The 20,125-nt window shown below is 37.8% G+C and overlaps 1 protein-coding gene across 1 annotated transcript in view; it reads right to left on the bottom strand.

Annotated features, from left to right (window-relative positions):
• Nucleotides 1-11,921, bottom strand: part of gap43 (growth associated protein 43) — a 283,459-nt gene extending 271,538 nt beyond the window's left edge. The window contains exon 1 of the mRNA XM_043700771.2: nt 11,766-11,921. Within this exon, the coding sequence (XP_043556706.1) occupies nt 11,766-11,795 (30 nt within the window). The 5' untranslated portion in view covers nt 11,796-11,921. The remainder of the gene's footprint in view (nt 1-11,765) is intronic.
• Nucleotides 11,922-20,125: the final 8,204 nt, after the last annotated feature.

Raw genomic sequence — 20,125 nt, 5'->3', positions numbered from 1 at the left:
CAGCTGTACCTTTAATCTAGGCCTGAAGCTCTGGAAGTCCCTCCCTAAGCTATTGTTTGCTCTCTACCTCTCTTTCCTTAAGGTGCTTCTTCAACCCAAATGCTGTTTTTATTGCTCAGTGCCAAATGATTACCTTGACACTTGTAGTGTCATTTTATTCTATAAAAATTCTATTAAAACTGCCCATTTGTTCTATTAAAAAGATAATTTATAAACCTGTTTATATTTTCAGTGTAACTTCAGTAGTTTGGAACCAGACAATAATTTGTGCCTGGTGCTGCTCTTCTACACTGCTCACTAAACCAGAGTTGGACTCTTGGCTCAATGATAGGTTAAAGGATTGCTGTTGAATATAATCCTGATGTCTCATAGATGCCTGTATCCAAACTGCAGATCACAGAACACACTTTAATCATATACTCCTTCAGTGAAGATTCATAATACAAAGATAACATCCTGTGACAACATAATAACTTATAGAAGTGAATGTGTTTGTGCAAGTATTGTGTTAGTTTGAAGGAGACATGAAGGCACTATGGGCTGAATGGCCTCCTTCTGCTGTGCAACAATTGTGTAATTCTAGATAAGCTTTTTCTCAAATAACTTGCAAGCAGATTCTTCACATTATTGACAACATGGCCTGATATTTAAAACTATGTCCATGAATGAATGCTTTCCAAGTATCGTGATATTATTAAGGTAACATCCTGACTGATTATGGTACTTTTATTTGTGGTCAGATAGAGGAAAACCATGCACTTTCGGATCCTAGAAACAGTCTGTAACAGGCAACCAATCAAATTTGCATTTGCAAATAAACAGTTTAAACGTACATTTTATTTTCAATGGAACCTATAGAACTATACTGTGCATTTTTTGTTTTTTCGTGAGACCATCACACACCTGGTGTGTATTTACACTGTGTCCCCGGAACTGGTGGAATCATGATGAAAACTCAACTCACAAACTGCCCCTAAGCAGAAAAAGACCCTGTCAGAACTTAGCCTGTTCTGAGCCATCTGTAATTCTCGATATTTTTAACAGCAACCTGTTCAGATATGTTATTCCAAACCTCTGGAACAGGTGGGACTTGAACACAGGCCGACTGGCTCAGAGGTAGGGATGCTACAACTAGGTGGTGGAGCAGTTGAAAACAGCACACATTTTTGGATTCAGGACTTGCTACTTCCAGGTAGGTAGCATGAACTTTCTGTTGGTTCACATCACCCTTCTTACAGATGAAATTCAAAACCTGCCCTCCCTAGAAAATACCAAAACATGAAATAAAGTCTTCAAACCTCTTGAACTATACAGGAGACCCTAAACATGCTCCTTTGATGTATTTCACTGAAAAATTCTCCAACAACATTTCTAAATAAGAAGAAAAGGGATGACGTTTGGTCTTGTGCATTTATATATAGAAGATCCATTGTTGAAAATCCATGCTGTGCATCATTTTAACACAATTGCATCATTTCACATCTTTAATCTTGTCACCAAATAAGACTACATGCAAATATGGTGGCAGAAAACCTCTAGTTGTCTGACAAATCCTCCTGGCACCCCAGAATTAAGCTGCAAAAAAAAACATATTGGAAATATCCTATCTTCTAAAATTGATGTGTTTAGTTTACATTGTTAATGGTTTACAGGGTAAGTGGTATCTTCCCAAATTAAAGTAGAAATAGTTTCCCTGGAAATTGCTAGAGCACTGCAACCACAAGGAAGATGTAATAAGAAAGGAAGATTTACATAATCTTTTTACATCCTAAAGCATTTTGCAGCCAATGAAATAAATTTCAATTGTCATCTCTTGTTACTTTGTAGGCAAACCTAATCTGTAAAGCAATTAGTGATGAACAACAAATGCTGGCCTTCTCACCAACACCCACCCCTTGAAAGTATTTGAAACAGTTAATTTACATACAGAACAGTCCAAAATGGATGATCAACCTATCTTTGTTTTTAAATAATATTTACTTAGGAATATTTTATTTATCCCTTTCTTCTTATTTATCCAACTGATGTTTCCAGCACATTGGAGAATCTGGGCAATCTCCCAATAGACATTTAATCTTCTAATACACAGAAACCAGTTCCAGCTGAACTCCACAATGAATACTAAGTACCAGAGATACCAATGGGAATTGACATCAGGTCCACCAGGAATTCTGGGAAATGCCCCTATTCTTCACCAAGCAAATAGGATCCCAGTTTAAGATCTTGTCTGTAAAATGCCATTTCAGGACTGAACTGATGCTTGAGCCAAGATTGTGTGTTTAATTCCAGATTGGGATTTATAATCACAACAATTTGATTTGGAGGTGAGTATATTACCAACCAACGTTCAAGAAAATTTCGAGCGGGAATGTCACACCATTAGTTTTTGTATAAAGTGATTCACATTGGCCAGTTCCATGTCTGTTCGAACAGCATTCAATCCAATATGTATTAGTGCTGAGGACCTAACAGTTGCATGTAGGAACCATTATTGCCTGTCAATCATCCAAATTAAATAAGAATAGTTCTTATAGCTGCCTTATTATAAAAAGCAATCTCCAGGTAAATAAATGTTACTTTACATAATTTAGATGGAATGATAGTACTGTTGTAATGTAATGATCTTTTGGATACTACAATAGATTCAAACACAAGTGAAGTTCCACAGAATAACAAGAAAAACTAATTCAAGACTTTGAAATATTTTTAAAAAGATATTGGAAGCAATGTTCAATTGATTTTATTCTTGTCTTACAATGTCATCATCAAGTCTATCTTTTATAAATTTGATGGGCAAGCTGCCAGCACAAATTGTACTGGTTATTAGATATTATGCCCATTGAGCTGAAAATGTGTTGCTGGAAAAGCGCAGCAGGTCAGGCAGCATCCAAGGAGCAGGAGAATCGACGTTTCGGGCATGAGCCCTACTTCATGCCCGAAACGTCGATTGTCCTGCTCTTTGGATGCTGCCTGACCTGCTGCACTTTTCCAGCAACACATTTTCAGCTCTGATCTCCAGTATCTGCAGTCCTCACTTTCTCCATTATGCCCATTGAGAAGAGTCTTGGATGTCCTGACATATCTCCCTGCTGCTTTCTCTTAAAAAAGGGAAAAAGAAATATTCCTAGCGGAGCTCAATTGAGACTGGTTTCTGTGTAGGAGAAGATAGAAACTCTCTATTGGGAGGCTGGATTTTCCATCAATGCCCTGGAGACTTCAGGAGATAAAAGAAAAGAGGACTAGTTTATTTCCAGAATATAGGAGGAGTGTGTGCTGCTACTTCTTCATTGCCTGTATTTTAAAACTTTGGAACTGAACGCCTTGCAAAAATATTTCAAGTATGTTTAAGAATCTGAAGAAATGTGCTAAATAGAAATATTCATACAGCTTTTACATCTCTAATGCTGTAACACTGAAAATCTGTTCCCTTTCATATTCTCCTCATCCAATCAATGCAGGACCCTTCAGCAGTGCCTGGAGCTGCTGCCTCTTCTTCTGTCCCTCTCACATTTTTTATTATTAATGACCTCCCTTACACATGCCTTATGTTTCTTTGAACTATACAGCCCTTCTACCCTCACACACAGATGTTCAGGCCTCTGCAGTATGCCGCTCACTAAATAGAAATTGGATTAGAAAAATACCGTGGCAACAAGAGGCCAGAGACTGCAGCATACAACTCACTCCTGATTCCCCAAGGCACTTTACCACCGAGAAGGACAAGAGCAGCACATTCATGAGAACACCACCAACTGCAAATTGCTCCAAAACTATCCACTTTCCTCACTCGGATCTCTCTCGCTCCATTCCTTCACTGTGGCTTGATCAAGATCCTGGAACCTCCTTTTTAAAAGCACTCTGGGTGGCCCTGCAACACATGGACTGTAGCTCACCATTACCTTCTCAAGGAAATTAGGTAAAGATGATAAATACTAGCTAAGCCACTGATAACCACATTTCATAAAGTAAGCAAGGACTTCCTTTTCCAGGACAAACCAGTACACTATTGCAGGAGAAGGCCCATATATGGGAGAAGGGACTTCATGGGCTTTTCACCTTTGGAACAGCAGTGCGCCAAAGGGTTAGTCTGATGGAGAGTAAACATTTTAACCTAACCCACCCACCAAGAGGCTGACCCAGTCTGGCTACCTGCTTTACAGTCTTGAATATACTTATCAACTCTGGCCCTACAACTCTCTACAATGAAGAATTCCACAGATTGACTATCTTCTGAGAGAAAAAAATCTTCCACATCTGTTTTAACATGGTTGTCCCCTCACTCTGAGATTATGCCCCAGTCCTAGATTCTCCTTCATGGGCAACAAGCTCTTCTCCTAAGCTCCAATGAGGAAAGGCTCAACCTCTCCTTCTAAAGACAGTCCCTCCATACTCGGAATCAACCCAGTGAACCTTCTCTGGACTGTCTGCAAAGCCTTTGTATCTTTCTAATAGACTGTGCTAATCTAGAACTCAGTGTTAGCACTGCTGCCTCACAGTGCCAGGGATCCGGATTCGATTCCAGCCTCGGGCAACTGTCTGTGTGGAGTTTGCACATTGTCCCCATGTCAGCATGGGTTTCCTCCGCATGCGCCGGCTTCCTCCCACAATCCAAAGATGTGCAGGTTAGATAAATTGGCCATACTAAATTGCCCATAGTGTTCAGGGGTGTGTAGATTAGGTGCAATAGTCAGGGGTAAATATAGGAGAGTAGAGTAGGGGAATGGGTCTGGATGGGTGACTCTTTGGAGGGTCGGTATGGACTTGTTGGGCTGAAGGGCCTGTTTCCACACTGTAGATATTCTGATTCTATGTACCCCCAAGCCACTGAGGCTACTATGGCAACCTTAGGCAAAGAACTGATGTTATTAACTTTGACTGATATTGTAAAAGTAACTAAATATTGATGTAGTCACCATAACAAACTTTATATGATATCATCCAGAGTAATGCCTCTCCCACAGACAACATTAGCTGTTGCAGTGGATGCAGCAATTAGATGTACATCACCAAGTATCATAATTATTTCACCTATTACTTAATGGTTATCTCACAATCTACAAATAAAGTTTGTTTCTTCACTGGGCAAATTCTCTTTTTCAATTATATGCAATTACCTCTAGCTTCTAACAATTTTCTCTTTCCAAGTCTTGATAAAGTCAAAAGGCCCATTGGGAGTAGAGGTGGGGGAATGCACAGTACCTGAAGATGCATTGTCATGCACTCTTAATACAGTGATTTGGAGAGATTGGCATTGGGTAATGGAGACATTGTATTGATATGCCTCATCTCTTCATTTGCATTTGGGTTTGAGAGGCTTCATTGGCCGCATTTTGAGAGGATAACCTTTGTTCCTAAACTGCCAGATTGTCACCAAATTATTTGGGGCAAATAGAAGGGAAACTGAAGACAAATTGAAAGCATCATGTCAACTGCCAGGAAAGCTTGCGCAGAGCTGCATGTTGCACAGTAATTTCAGCACACCAACTGGTTACTCAGTGATTGAAAACTCTCCCTATTCATATGGATTCCAGACTCTTCCAATGAACTACAATGTTTTATGGCTTTAATCAAATGATGCCAGAATTGCAGGTTTCCTGCAGATGTGGGGCTATCACAGCTCACTGTCCAGGGGGATGAAGATAAATTTAGTAGTTTTGACACAGAGTGCATCGTAATTATGCTTTTATTTTGATGACTGGTCAATTTTAATGCTTACAATTGTTATCTGCAAGATGAGGGAACAACTGATGCTCATTATTGATCTCACCCATTACACATCCATTATGCTGAATTAATGGTGTAAGCTTGTTCATGTCAGATTGTTCTGAAAACGAACAGACCTTTCACATCCTCATGTTAAATAACACGAATAGTGATGCATCCAAAAAGTTATCTTACTCTTTTTTTTGCCAAATCTTAAAATTCCAAATACAGATCATAAGACAAATAAGGAAGTGCTCAAAATTCCAAATAGAGACCATAAAACAAATAAGGAAGAAGAATGTAAATTTAAAAATGTTGTCCAAAATAGAAAAAAAGTCAGTATTTTGGCCATTTGATGAGTGCTGAAGAGTTATAGAGGTCTCTTCCAGAGGGCAACATGGAGAGCAGCCTACGGAGAATTTGAGCTGGACATAATTGGATTCAAGACACAGAGTGGTAGACAAGCTGCAGTGAATGTGTGAGGATAACACAACAGATAAATTTAGCAGATCATGACAGCTGATCACCTGGCAAGTGTAGTTACAGCCAGGACAGGATAGGAAGAGGATGGCAAAGAAAAGTGATGCTTATTCCATATTATTCTTGAATATTAATTATCTAATTGATGCATAAAAGTGATTTTTTTTACTATACCCACTTGACGATAAAGGAGTTCAAATGTGTCCACAACACTTACCCAAGCTAAGACTGACAGGAGCTGATAGATTCACATTCTCACGGAGTCTCCTGAGTCAGTAGGATGAGTACTCATCCAAAACTGATGAAACACAATTCACTTATTGAACATAAATTAAAAATTCCTGTCAGGTTCTTGATTGTGGCCTACATGGGAAATGAAAGTGTCAACCAAGAAGCATATTGAGCTGGAAGAAGAATATTTTAATGAATTATTTATTTCACCTTCCTTTCAGGTCAGGCGAGCCATTGGACTGTTTGACGAGAATGTGCTGTGAATCTCCTACCCCATCCCCTTTTTAATGATTGGCAACCCATAGGATGACCTACAAGCAGTCCAGCCAACAGCCTCCTGCTGACAAACAAATTGTGGGTTTATCTGGACTTCATGTCTGGAATTGAATTTAGTTGAGGGCCTGAAAGTTAATGACAATTCAGGAATTACTTCTGGAGCTGTGGGTGTGTTCCCAATTAATATTTCTGTTCACTTATTGAAAACTGGTCTCCAGTTAAAACTGAATCCAAATATTTTTTCTGCTACAGTTTCTTTTAATAATTTTCACCATAGTTATTTCCCATATTGCATATTACAAAGTTGCTTCACGTATCTACTTTTCACTAGCACAGTGTTAATGGATCATGAGATTCTCTACCATTTTCAACACCATTACCACTCATTGTTTAGCTGTGAGAGGATGTTCTGGCTGCAAAATAAGATGCGAGTGTCAAATGTTACCACAGTTTTCAGCCACTATGTTATGTTATGTGATGTTCAAGGTCCTGTAATGTTTTGTTCCTCTCCATCACCATTCTCGAAACACGGATTGAAGCAACAAGCGCAATGCATTTATTTCTTTCCCACTTAGAAATAAAAAATATTTAAGAAAATCAGTTACAGTCCAACATAAAAAAAAGTTTATATGATGCAGATTTGTTACAAGGAAGATACTTTCACCACCAAAAATAGAATGCAAACAGACAAAATGACTGAGGAGCTTCACTGTACTAACAGATGGAAGAAATTACGTACTCCTGGAACACTAATGAGCATTTCCTGATGAGAGCTGTTTGTTTTGCACATATTTATACATTGTCTACCTGCCCCAAATATTGCAATAGCTTCTTTCCCATTTTCTGCTAATTAGGTGTAAAACAGATTTGAAGCTCCTTGCAACTGGAAAAACATAAAAAGTACTACTGCTTTGACTGTCAGGACATACAACACAAGTAAATGAGAAAACAAATGCAGAGTTAGACAGAGTTGTGTTCAGTTGGCATAGACCTGTGGTAGGATCTGACACAACACTGTTCTAGTCACAAACTAAAAGTCTCAAGATGCTAAGTGTTCATGAGGTACATTTGTGATATGATGCAGTGATTTGATGCTTCTTAAGTTTTTTTAAAAAATCATGGTCGCTCACAATGATGAGAAAACAATAACAATAGCTGTGGGATCTGCTGTGAAACAATATGCAATCTGCTTCTATTAAATATTGCAGGAATTGAATCTTTTGCACTAGGTATCAATAGCAAATCCTGAGGTAAAAAATAGTTTAGAAGCTTCAGGACAAACTAGTGCGATCCTGAATGCAGGGAAGTGCTGAAGTGCAGTTAAAATCTTCAAATCTATTTCATAAACCCTGATCTTAACTCAGCTAAAAATGATTCTAGTTAAATATTCAAACGTCACATTTATACATTTTTTCCAAATAAACCATGGAATAAATGTAATCTCATTCATCTTGTTCAATTAATATTTACATATCATTTGAAGCAACTTCTATTCAAAATTCCTCAAGGAGAACCAAGACGATTTATGAAATCAGAGAAAAACTGAAGGATGGAATTTCAAATAACCTATTTTTTGAACAGTATGAAAATACCAATCACTTAATGACAATTTTATTGATTGGATTTTCTAATTAATAGCATTCATATCAGAAAAATAACAGTAAATATCTAGTTATTTAGAAATACAGTTTCCCCATTAACATCATGTACCATCTTACAAAGCTTTACCACTGTCTTTGTCCTCCTAATAGTCTCTCTTTACACTGCCTGGGGGCCACACCTTACAACAGCAATATGCTTCCAGATCTCCAATAATGTACGTCTTGGCTGTCTGCCAGAAGGCACACAACCAACTTTGCTTGCCCTCCCACAGGGAGGCGTCTGCCCTCAACTGAGATGTGCCTTCCAATATAATTAGAAATCAGAGACATGGAATAGAGTTTATTGCAGTGATACCTTTTTCATTTCATGACTACATTTTTAGTAAAAGGTTGACTCTTGGTCATGACCACTCAATGATGGATGGTAGGGTATGTATAACTGTATATATTTAGCATAAGTTTCAATAGACACATAATTTGAGAAGAAACACTTTCCAAAAAGTAAACAATAATTATTGTTACAAATGCAAGAATACAATAGTTTTATTTATACAGGTAAAGTAACCAAAAGGAAATAAAATTGAAATAATTATCTCAAGATTGTCAAAATGTCTGACTCAGTCCAGGTCCAAGAGATATCAGAATGCCCACCGTTCAGCTGAATGGCAAAAGAATAAATAATGAGGCACAATTATTTCTGTCTGTCTATGGACCAAGGCTTCCTAGAAAGCTGCTAATTGGGACCAACATTGAGTTTATACCTTTACAAGTATTTAATTATCCCAATCCTGGTTGGACTTTAGTATTTGAATGCCTTTAGGTACAGATTCCAATGACAAATATTGTATCCATTCATCCTGACAAATTTAAAATACCATATAAGATAAACACTATGTGGAAGTGGAAATTAGAGGCTTCCATTTTTCATTAACATGGTATACACCCTACACTAAAAGAAAATCATAACTTTTTTTTAAAATAAGGAGTACTTGCATTTTGGTTTTGAACAAGAGCACTGACAAATAACACATTAGGTCTATTGTGTAACAAAAACTCATCACATAGCACAAAGGTTGACATCATCAGCATGATTCAGAAATGATGTAAATTCTCCAGAGGACTGGCAACCCACTTTCCTCAGATACAGAGAGCACTCCCTACATTTTCAGTCTTACAGGAATAACCATTACCCAGTAGTACAATTAAGATAGCCCAGAAGTCAGGATTTTATTGTTTAGTTGGGGCTCGCCTTTTGCAACACTGTAATAAGTAACAGTTAAACCTTTTTCTGCTTAATCAAGGCTTATTAGCTAGTTGTTAATAGATGACTGCAGATATTTGGAATAGTTAAAATTCACTAATCATTACTTTATTTGGGTACTTTGAATTTTACTGCTCCCCACCCTAATATTTTCTTTACCTTTCCAAAAACCAAAACGGGTAATTTCCAGTACAAAATAAAGCTTTCCTGTGAAGATGGATTGGAAATGCTTAGTTCAGTTAAATGTTGGTTGGACATCTCAGCCACCTGAACTGAGTCCAGGCCAAACCATAAGGGATGAATTGAATTAGGAACTAATGAACATGCTGCTGTGCATTATTGATGATTAATAAATACTAGGATTAATTCAGGCATAAAGCAAAGACCAGTCACTCAGTGTACATTCTTTTATTACATCAATTTTTTTAAAACCAAGGAGTACGCTATAGTTAGAAAAATGTAATCATTTCAGATCATTTCTATTAATTGTCCTGTGTAGAATGTGGTGTTAATGCACAATCAAATGTTTATGCTTCTAATTTGAGGAGGAAGACCATTTACTGTTATATAGTATTATGCATTTTTAAAAAATATGTCATCCAGTTTAAATTTCCTTTTTATTAAAAAAAAAACAGATTTTTTAGCTATTTTTAATTCAGGTTTTAAAAAATTAATGGAGGTCTGATGTTTGTCCAATAATATGTCTTTCAGAAAATCTGATTTCAAAAGATAGTAATGTTCAAATTTAGTGGGGAGGTGATGCATATACCTTAAACTACATTGACAGCCTCATAAATTCAATTTTATCTTATCCATCAGTTTAAAATAAATTGTATTATAACTCAATTAAACCATCATCGCTAAATTGATTAATGAAACTTCCATTGTGTATTCTAATAAATACACTTGGATTTTATAGTAAATTGAAAACAACATTTCTAATCTGTAAACTGACTGAATCAGAATATCCATGCCATTTAGATTGCAAGTTGATCTTTTCAGGAGTATCTCCCTTCAGTTTCAGGACAATTACTGTAAACAAGATACAATAATTGGTTGTCATATGTGGCCATTATATCCACCTAACCAATATCTAGATGGAGACATATAAGGTTGTTGCTCATGCTGGGCTGAGCCATTGAAATTCCCATTTATAAAGTTGGCATTGGTCACCTGCCCACCAGATGCATTTTTCAAAATCTTATTGCATTTTAAAATTAATATAAAAAGGACTATTGTCTCCTATGTCTAAAACACATTAAGGTTGAATATCTTTTCAAATATTAATATTCTTTGCAATATTCAATTTAGACTTTGTGTTTAAATTTAAAACCTTTTTCTTTTATACATTAACAACTGAAAACCACCCTATCTTCCAAAATGCATTCAGCACACAAAGGAGAGTTAGAAAAGACTCCACCACAAGGACCAGTGTTCTGTGTTAGCTAGCCTTGTACATTAGGTGCCACTCCCAAAGCTGTACCTCTGCAACCAAACCATTCGATTATCTCAAGCTGAAATTCCACTACAAGATTCGATTAATTAACTGATAAACAGGCCATATTTTTTTTAAAAGGCTATTCATTCCTATCAACACTCTAGCTCACTGTTGTAGTAACTGTTACTATAATTTTGTAAATGTGACCTTTGTGTATAACAATGTGAATGCTTAAGGCAAATTTGTTCTAATTCATAGTTGTTTCAACAAAAAAAAACTCAAACTAGATATTGCATTAAATCCCATAGATTTTGCATTATGCTTGTTGAATATCAAATGAAAAAGAATTCTCAAATGAAGCATTGGCTGAATCCAAATGCTTTGTAGAACCTGATGCTTTCAGGAATTTTAACTCTTTGCTCTAAAATAGATTCTTAAAATTCAGAGCCAAACATGAACTATAATAATCTTCCAATTCATTGTAGTCACTAAAAGATGAAATTGCATCTGGAGTATATTTTAATCAAATTTTAAAATATCATTAATATTCAAACATTATCTTGCAATACATATTTTATTCTTCAGCCTAGTAATGGCCAACGCCTCAGATTTTCATGCAGATCTCACATACCTTGCAGTCCCAAAATTACCTTTTTTAACAAAAATTCTTCATTTCAAGCATCTCTATTGCCCAAAGTATTTAAATTTCAACTTGTGAAAAGGCAGATCACTACAGAATGTTATTTCATAAATAGAAAAGACAAACATTTTGTACCTGCTTAGTTCTTCTAATGCAGCACAACATGATTCCTGTATCCCTTTTCTTTTCTTTCCCTTCCTATCTTTTCTTGCTCCTTTCTCACTCCTTCTCTCCCTGTCTCTCTCACTCCCTCTCTTGCTCACACAGGCACTGCCGACAGCTGCACAGTCAACTGCTGCTGATCAGCATACTCTCCTACCAGATTCCCCCCCTCCCTCCTTCCCCACCCATCCGTGCCACCACTCCCAGACAGCTCATTAAATATTAAGCGTCTCTTCCGTACCCTCAGTAGCCACTGTCTCAGTGTGCACGTTTCTGGAGTATTAACAATTTAAGTACTGAATTTCTTTCAATGTCTTGTAGAACACATTCAAATATCTTACCTGCTATTTATAAGGATATTCTGCACAGTCAGAATACCACATCAAAACAATAAATGATAATGCATTCAATGAGAATGTTTCTTTATTAATCATATATCCATAAGGTAAATGAAGTATTTCATTTTCAATATACCTTTTGATATGGTACCAAATGGTACCAGAGCATCTCATAATTAATGAAGTGATCTGCCACGCCCAAACTGTGATGCTGTATAAGGCTGTTTTGGCAAAATAAATTGATTTTACCCCTCATGAATAATGTAAGCTGCAGGGATTGGGGCATTTCTGAGCCCTCTGCTTCATGAATGCATCTTTTTGACCCAGCCACTGAACAACAGAAGATGATTGGATCCAGAAACGTCACCATAGGTTAACCCTTGCAATGCTGCAGGTTTTTAAACCTCCAACAAAGCAATCCATGCCAATGATCTTCAACAAAGAATAAAATAAGAATGCAACAGATATTCCTCAGTATCATTCCTTATAAAAAGGTCCCTCCACATTTTTATACAAATTGACTACAAAATAAAGCATTGCTGCTGTAGTGTTTCATGGTACAACAACTAAAAATCATAGCATTCACAAAATTGAATCTCTTGCATCCAGTCAATTAATCCAATTCCATGTTACAGTGAGGTCATAAAAATTAAACAGTAACTTTTAATCTTTGGTTAAGGAGGAAGTTTTACAGCACTCCATTGCCTATATTGCATGTTTTCAACAAATTATTTTAAAGTCAATCTATCAGTTTATTAATTACTTTCTGATAGAAAACAATCATATTAAAACTGTAAACATAGAAGATTTAAAATTATGAGAATTGGCAACTGAAGTGATCATAATAATTTAGTTATAATGTTAAATGTTATAATCTAGATGTTAGAAATTGAATACCGAATAGAAATGCTTTATGATTCATGTAATATTACATAATTAGAATATTTTGTGAATGAAGTAATGATAATTTTATATTAATTAGCATGATTTGTACAAAAGGGAAATTCTGGGTTCTTGAAGTTTTTGGCAAATCACAATAAACAAGGGATAGGTCAAGATATGGGAAACTATAACATGAGATAGCATTGACCTCAAATGATCAGAGTAATCATTCTATATTTGAAATAGATCAATTTAAATATTACAAGTGGAATAATATCTTAAATAAAACAGTAAATCTTGAAGCAAGTAAATATACAGCTGTCCTGGATAAATTAGCAAGGTGTGCTGAAATTCATAGTATGTGAAAATTATGGAAGCCAAAAACAAAGAGTGCAGGATGGCAATGTGTTGCATATAGTAATACTGACCTGAAGCATGATCTTGCATCTTAATATATAACATTGTAGAAAAATAGTGCATAAATAAGGAAGAAGGTAATATTTGAGCTCTTGAGCTATGATTCATGACATACCTACACCATTGGAACCAAGGTGGTAATAATAAACTAACCTACCTTGCTCATTTCCAGTATTGGAATGTAGCCATGAGCAACTCCCACGCAGCTTGGTTTCCATTTTAATGCAGACATCCTCTGCACTCTCCAGGGAACCAAGCAGCATTGGGAAGAAACCATGTGTTCCCGGCAATCTTCCCTTTTTAAAGAGAACAGACATGATAAAAAGGAAGATGCTGCAATGTGCCACAACCTACTGAATACTCGCTATTAGCCTGAGAGAGAGAGAAAAACAGTTGAAAACCAAGGGATGGGAGATTGCTCTGATATTGTGATGTGACCATGTATGCATTCTAGAGATGATCAGAACAAGAAGGAGGCCTTGTTTCCAGCATGGGACAGGAGGCCCTTCTAGACAAAACCCATGTACAGTAGTGAGAGCAGCTGGCATAGGTCCTGAGTGCTCAGAATTTTATATCACAAACCTGGCAGCAATGTTTCAAAAAGTTTAACAATCTCACTCTGGTGATAAAGCTGAGTGAATTCATCTGATCCTCACATATGTCAGCCTCTACATCATACATCTCTCACACTGCTCGATGTTTCCCCATAACCCACACAACAGATATCTAAACCTCGAGATCCATATAACTGCATTCAACCATATATCTCTCTCTATTAAAGAAGAAGATGGCCTACAACAGGCAGATGAGGTGGATGATGAGTGGAGGACCATCAAGAATGCAGCCTTCCAGCATTCTCAAAAAGATCATCTTGAGAATTAAATGCATCTGATGAGACCATCCTGGATGATAGCAAGTAGCTGAATTATTCAACTCCTCACAGACTTCCTGAAAGATGCCATGACAAAGGAATGGGAAAGACAGACAGAATGATCATGCTTTACTCCTCAGCCCTCATCACTCTGCTCACCTTCTGTTTTTGTGCTTTCAGATGGTCAAGAATAGTTGAAGCTAAGACGCTTCTGCCTCATGATGGGAATGGAGTAGGAAGTGAGATTTGTAAGTTTAAGGTCTTATGTAAATTAAAATCCAATCCCGATAATAATTAAAGCTGAAAGGACTTTTGGAAATTAGGAACAAAACCCGAAATTGCTGGAAGGGCTCAGCATGGTTGGCAGTGTCTGTAGAGAGAAATCAGGATCATGGAACCCAAAATGTTAACTCTGATTTCTCTCCACAGTTGCTGTTAGACCTATTGAGCCTTTCAAATAATTGTTGTTTTTATTCCCAATTATAATTTGTTCATTTGAAACTTTAACCAATAAGGCAATAGGAAGGTATTGAGAGCAGTAACTCTGGACGCCAGTCGGTTTATAAATATTACCTGTTAAAGCAGGGCAGTGACTTGACATGTGCGTTATGGCCCTTGCTGCAGTTAGGGTGCAGGTCAACACTCAGTCTCTTGTATCTTTCAAATGCCTTAAGGACCTTCAACTTCTAACTGGAAGCAGGACAAATTCAAATCTCTCACAAGCCTTGCTCACTCAAAACTGTTGCATATTTGAATTTTTTGATTTAACTTATTTTTCTAATCAACCCATTCAGAGATGTTCTTACACCCCTCTGGTGCAGGTAGGGCTTGAGCCCAGGCCTCTTGGCCCATGGTAAGGGAAACTGCCATTGCACCACAAGAAGGTCCCAAAATGGTTGTTTTTTAAAATTATTTCCGAGCTACAACTCACATCATGAGCAATCATATCATTCCATTCTGATTGACCTAGGCTAAGTGAGACATATTGCACTTTGATGTAATGGGTGCAAGATCACTCTCTAATGAGCTTTTAAGAGTGATGAACATTGACAGATGTCACCTCCTACTGCCTCCTGAATGGTTCCTTAAGTTGTCAGTTATCCATGGGTCCATCCTCTTCATTGAACTTTGCTATTGTCATTTTATGAGCTTTTACTAAAAGAAAAGAATAGTTTGAAATGTTCTTTCCTTTTTATTAAAGAGAAAGGGAGGCATTTACAGTCAGGACCCCATGATTAATTTCCTTGAGTTCATTTCTCAAATCTCACTCATTTGGTGAGGTTCCCATTAAATCAGACACTTACCACTAACCAGTTGCTTTACTCTTAGCAACATCTTTTATCTAATTAGTTTTGTTGTTGCTGTGTTTGAATGCTTGGGAACAGTTTACATTACACTTTATACTCCAAAGGCAAAACTAATGCTTTTATTGAGTGATGTGTGTCTAGAGGACTCCGTGATGGAGAGTATGAAATGGTTGCACTATAAGGATCAGGTAAGGTTTGTGTTGTGAGGAAGATGGAAGGGTGAGGAAGTTGCTTGTATCTGAAGCAATGTCTTAGCCCAAATGATTTCTCTCCCTCCATTGAGTTGCATATGGTGTATGTTGTCTCAATACTTTGTTCTCCTCACATCCCCAAAATTTGCCTCTGGGTTACTGGAGGTCATGATTGACCTTCAATATTGTGAGGTTATGGAGAACACACTTGTTATCACAAATGTGGAGATCCTGTCAAGTGTTAACTGCAGAGATTCCCCCTTAACAATCTAAGCAAGGAAGTTTCTGCTTTAGAATCTCAATGACTTGCTATGTTGCATGTAGCTCCATGGTTCTCATTGCAGATGACCTCAGGTCATCTGCAAGGTCAGGAGTGACAAGCCATTGTGAAGGTATATTCCTTATCTCTAAGCAACCACCAAATCACATCTTATAGACCCCAAATTGCTGAAAATTGCTGAGTGCTGCAGGAAGAAAGCACTATAAAACTATCAGAGGGAGGCCAATTGTGTGGTCACATACCAATTTCATATCTATAGAATGGTACTCCTCGCGTTAACACTGCCTGTTGTTCTGGAGGCCCATAGAGTGATGTACGCGGTGGATGGTCCCTGCAGCATTTGGAAACCAGCTGACATTAAAGCCTGGTTTTGTCACCTCAGGTGGAAGAGAATGAATCCATCATCTATGAATCTGGGAAACGTCTCTGCTAGTGTCTGGATCCTTCTGTGGACGAAGAGGTGTAACATATTGCTAATGTCACCAGTTCTCACAGAAACAGAACTAGTTGTAGAGTCATAGAGTCATATAGCACAGAAATCGACCCTTCAGTCCAACTCATCCATGCCAAACAGACATCTATTCAAACCTACAGGGCACAGGTTTAAGGTGAGAGGGGAAAAATTTAAAAAGGACCTGAGGGGAAACTTTTTCACACAGAGGGAAGTGTGTGTATTGAACAAACCGCCGGACGAAGTAATGGAGGTGGGTAAAATTACAACATTCAAAAGGCATCTGGACAGATATGTGAATAGGAAGGATTTAGAGGGATATGGACCAAATGCTGGCAAATAGGACGAGGTCAGATTGGGATGTTCAGTCAGCGTGGATGAGTAAAGGGCAACAACAAAGAATAAAAAGGCATCAAGCTCATCACCGTCATTGGACAGACCAATCTCAATCCAGTTTGATGTTTTATGTCTTTGAGAAGGAGATGGCACAATGTGGTCGTTCTTACTGAAGAGATGTCCCTTGAGGCACTAATGTTTAGCTATTCCTGTATAGCCTGATCTTCTTTAAGACCCTTTTGTGATAGAGCCTTCAATTCAGAGCATAAGGCACTGCAATTACTGCTTCCATTTGTTTGGTAATGTTGTCTTCTTTTTCTAGTCAGCAGAAACCTTCAGATTCTTCCAGAAACTCATTACAGTTTTTCTACCAACATTTCCTAAACACAAAGAAGTCAAAACCACTTCAACCGCAACTTTTATGTGATCTTTTATATAGTTCCAGGCCAAGGCCTATCTGGTTCCTAACACATCTTGTTTCAGAAGTAAATAATCAAACTTTTTCTTACAAATTCCTTCATCAATTTTGATATTTTCAATTTACACCAGTGTCTTGACATCTGATCTCACTCTATAAATTTTTTTGTCATATATTAGGGTCAAAGATTTCATGTCAGCAAAATGAGGAATTATTGCTATTATTGAAACATAGAAAGTAGGAGCAGGAGGAGGCCAGTCAGTCCTCCAAGCCTGTTCAACCATTCAATGTGGTCATGGCTGATCATTTTACTCAGGACTCTGTTCCTGCTTTTGCCACATACTCTTTGATTTCTTTAGTTCGAAGAACTGTATAAAACTTCTTCTTGAAAACCTTCTATGTTTTTGCCTCAACCAATTCTGTGGTTGAGAATTCCACAGGCTCACCTCTCTCTGGTTGAAGAAATTTCTCCTCACCTCAGTCCTAATTGCCTACTTCATGTCCTTCAACTGTATTCCTTCGTTCTGGGACCTTCTGGTCATCAGGGATATCCCTACTACATTTACCCCCGTCTAGTTCTGTTCAAATATTTTAGGTCTCTATGCAATCCTCCTTCATTCTTCTAAACTACAGTGACTACAAACTTAACTGATCCAGTTTTTCTTCATATGCCATTGGAAGAATCAATCTGGTAAACTCTTATTGTATTTCCTTTGTAACCAGAGCATCCTTCCACAGATAAGGAGATCAAAATTGCACACCTGCACACCATTACAATTGCTGCAAGACATCTTTGCTGCTGTACTCAAAGCCTCTCATTATGAAATCTAACATACGTTTACCTTCTTCACCACCTTTTACACCTGTATGTTATCTTAGTGACTGGTGCGCAAGGACACCCAAATATTGTTGGACATTTCCTTCTCCCAATCTGTTACTATTCAAGTAATAATCCACTGGTCTGTTTTTGCTCACAAAGTGGATAGCCTTACTTTTATCGACGTTATACTTCACCTGCCATGCAATTACCCTCTCGCTCAGCTTGTCCAAGGCATGCTGAAGCAACTTTATATCTTCCTTACAGTTCACCCTCCTACCCAGCTTTGTGTTATCGGCAAACTTGGAGATATTATATTTAGTTTTCTCATCTGAATTATATACAGAATGAATATCGAGGGTCTTAGTACGGATCCCCATGGTATCTCACTAGTCACTGACTGCAGCTCAGAAAAAAACTAATTTCTTCTTAGACCTTGTTTCCTGTCTGCCAGCCAGTTCTCAATCCATGTCAGTATGTTATCCTCAATCACATGTGCCTTGAATTTTACATGCTAATCTCTTATGTGGGACCTTATTGATCACCTTCTGAAAGTCTAAGGAAATCACATTCATTGCTTGCACCTAATCAACACTTACTAGTTATATCCTCAAGAAATTCCAATAGAATTGTCAAGCTTTGATTTCCTTTTTATGAATCCATGCTGACTCTGTCACAGTTTTCCAAGTGCTCTCCTACTAAGTCTTTTAGAATGGACTCTAACATTTCTCCCTCTGCCAATATCAGGCTGTCCAGTTTGTAATTCTCTGTTATTTTCTTGATGTACTTTTTAAAATCATTAGCTACCATCCAATCCCTGGGAACTGTTCCAGAGTCTATGGAATTTTGAAAAATATCCATCACTGATCCATTATTTGAATTGAGTTGAATTTATTGTCACATGTACCGGGGCACAATGAAAAGCTTTGTCTTGTGAGCAATACAGGCAGATCACAGAGTTTAGTAACATAGATAAGTAAATAATAGGTTAGCAGTGGCAAACAAAAACAGAGGTACAGGCGAATTCTAACAGTTTGTGACTCCAATCAGTATTCTGACAACAGTAGGGTAGAAACTGTTTCGAAACCGGCTGGTGCATGTGTTCAGGCTTCTGTACCTTCTCCCCGATGGTAGAGGTTGTAGAAAAACATTTCCAGGGTGGGATGGATCTTTGAGAATGCTGACGGCCTTTCCTTGACAGTGGGCCTGGCAGATGGATTCTATAGATGGGAGGTTGGCCTTTGTGATTGTCCGGGCCGAGTTCACCACTCTCTGTAACCGTCTCTGATCTTGAATGGTCCAGTTGCTATACCAAATAGTGATACGTCCAGAAAGAATGCTCTCGATGGCGCACCTATAAAAGTTGGCAAGGGTATTCACCATCATGCAAAATGTTCTCAGCTGCCTGAGGAAGATGAGATGTTGTTGGGCCATTGTAACCTGTGCGTCCAAATGAAGAGTCCAAGAAAACTTGTTGTCGCTGAACACTCCCAGGGGCTTGACACTCTCCACTTGTTCCACCTCTGTGCTGTTAATGTGTAAAGGGGCATGAATAACATCCCTCTGACAGTCAATAATGAGTTCCTTGGTTTTGCTGGCATTGAGAGCTGGGCTGTTCTCAATGCACCATCTTTCCGGGTCTTCCACCTCCCATCTGTAATCTGTTTCGTCACCATCTGAGATTCGACTGACTATGGTGGTGTCATCAGCGAGCTTGTAAATGGAATTTCTGGATCCACTTTCTTAAAGTACTCTGGGACATAAATTATCAGGCCTTGGATATTCTTAGCCTTTAATCGCTATCAATTTCCCAAACACCTTTTCCATACTAATACTGATTTCCTTCAGTTCTTCTGTCTCACTAGATTTGAGATTGAAGGTGTATAGATTCAAAGTATAACTTGGAACAAGTAAAAGAGTTGTCTGAGTAGAGGAAACAGCAGCAGATTTTTTTTTAAAGGAGTTGCATGAGACTAGTGGGATTTGCTGAATGGAATGCCCAAGCATGAGTTTTAGGATGAGCTA

The sequence above is a fragment of the Chiloscyllium plagiosum genome, unplaced genomic scaffold, assembly GCF_037043375.1.
Source record: "Chiloscyllium plagiosum isolate Xiang-an unplaced genomic scaffold, Cpla_swu_hap1 HiC_scaffold_12, whole genome shotgun sequence".
Taxonomy (NCBI): domain Eukaryota; kingdom Metazoa; phylum Chordata; class Chondrichthyes; order Orectolobiformes; family Hemiscylliidae; genus Chiloscyllium; species Chiloscyllium plagiosum.
Note: the sequence above shows the minus strand (reverse complement) of the source record. Positions and strands in the feature narration are given on the sequence as shown.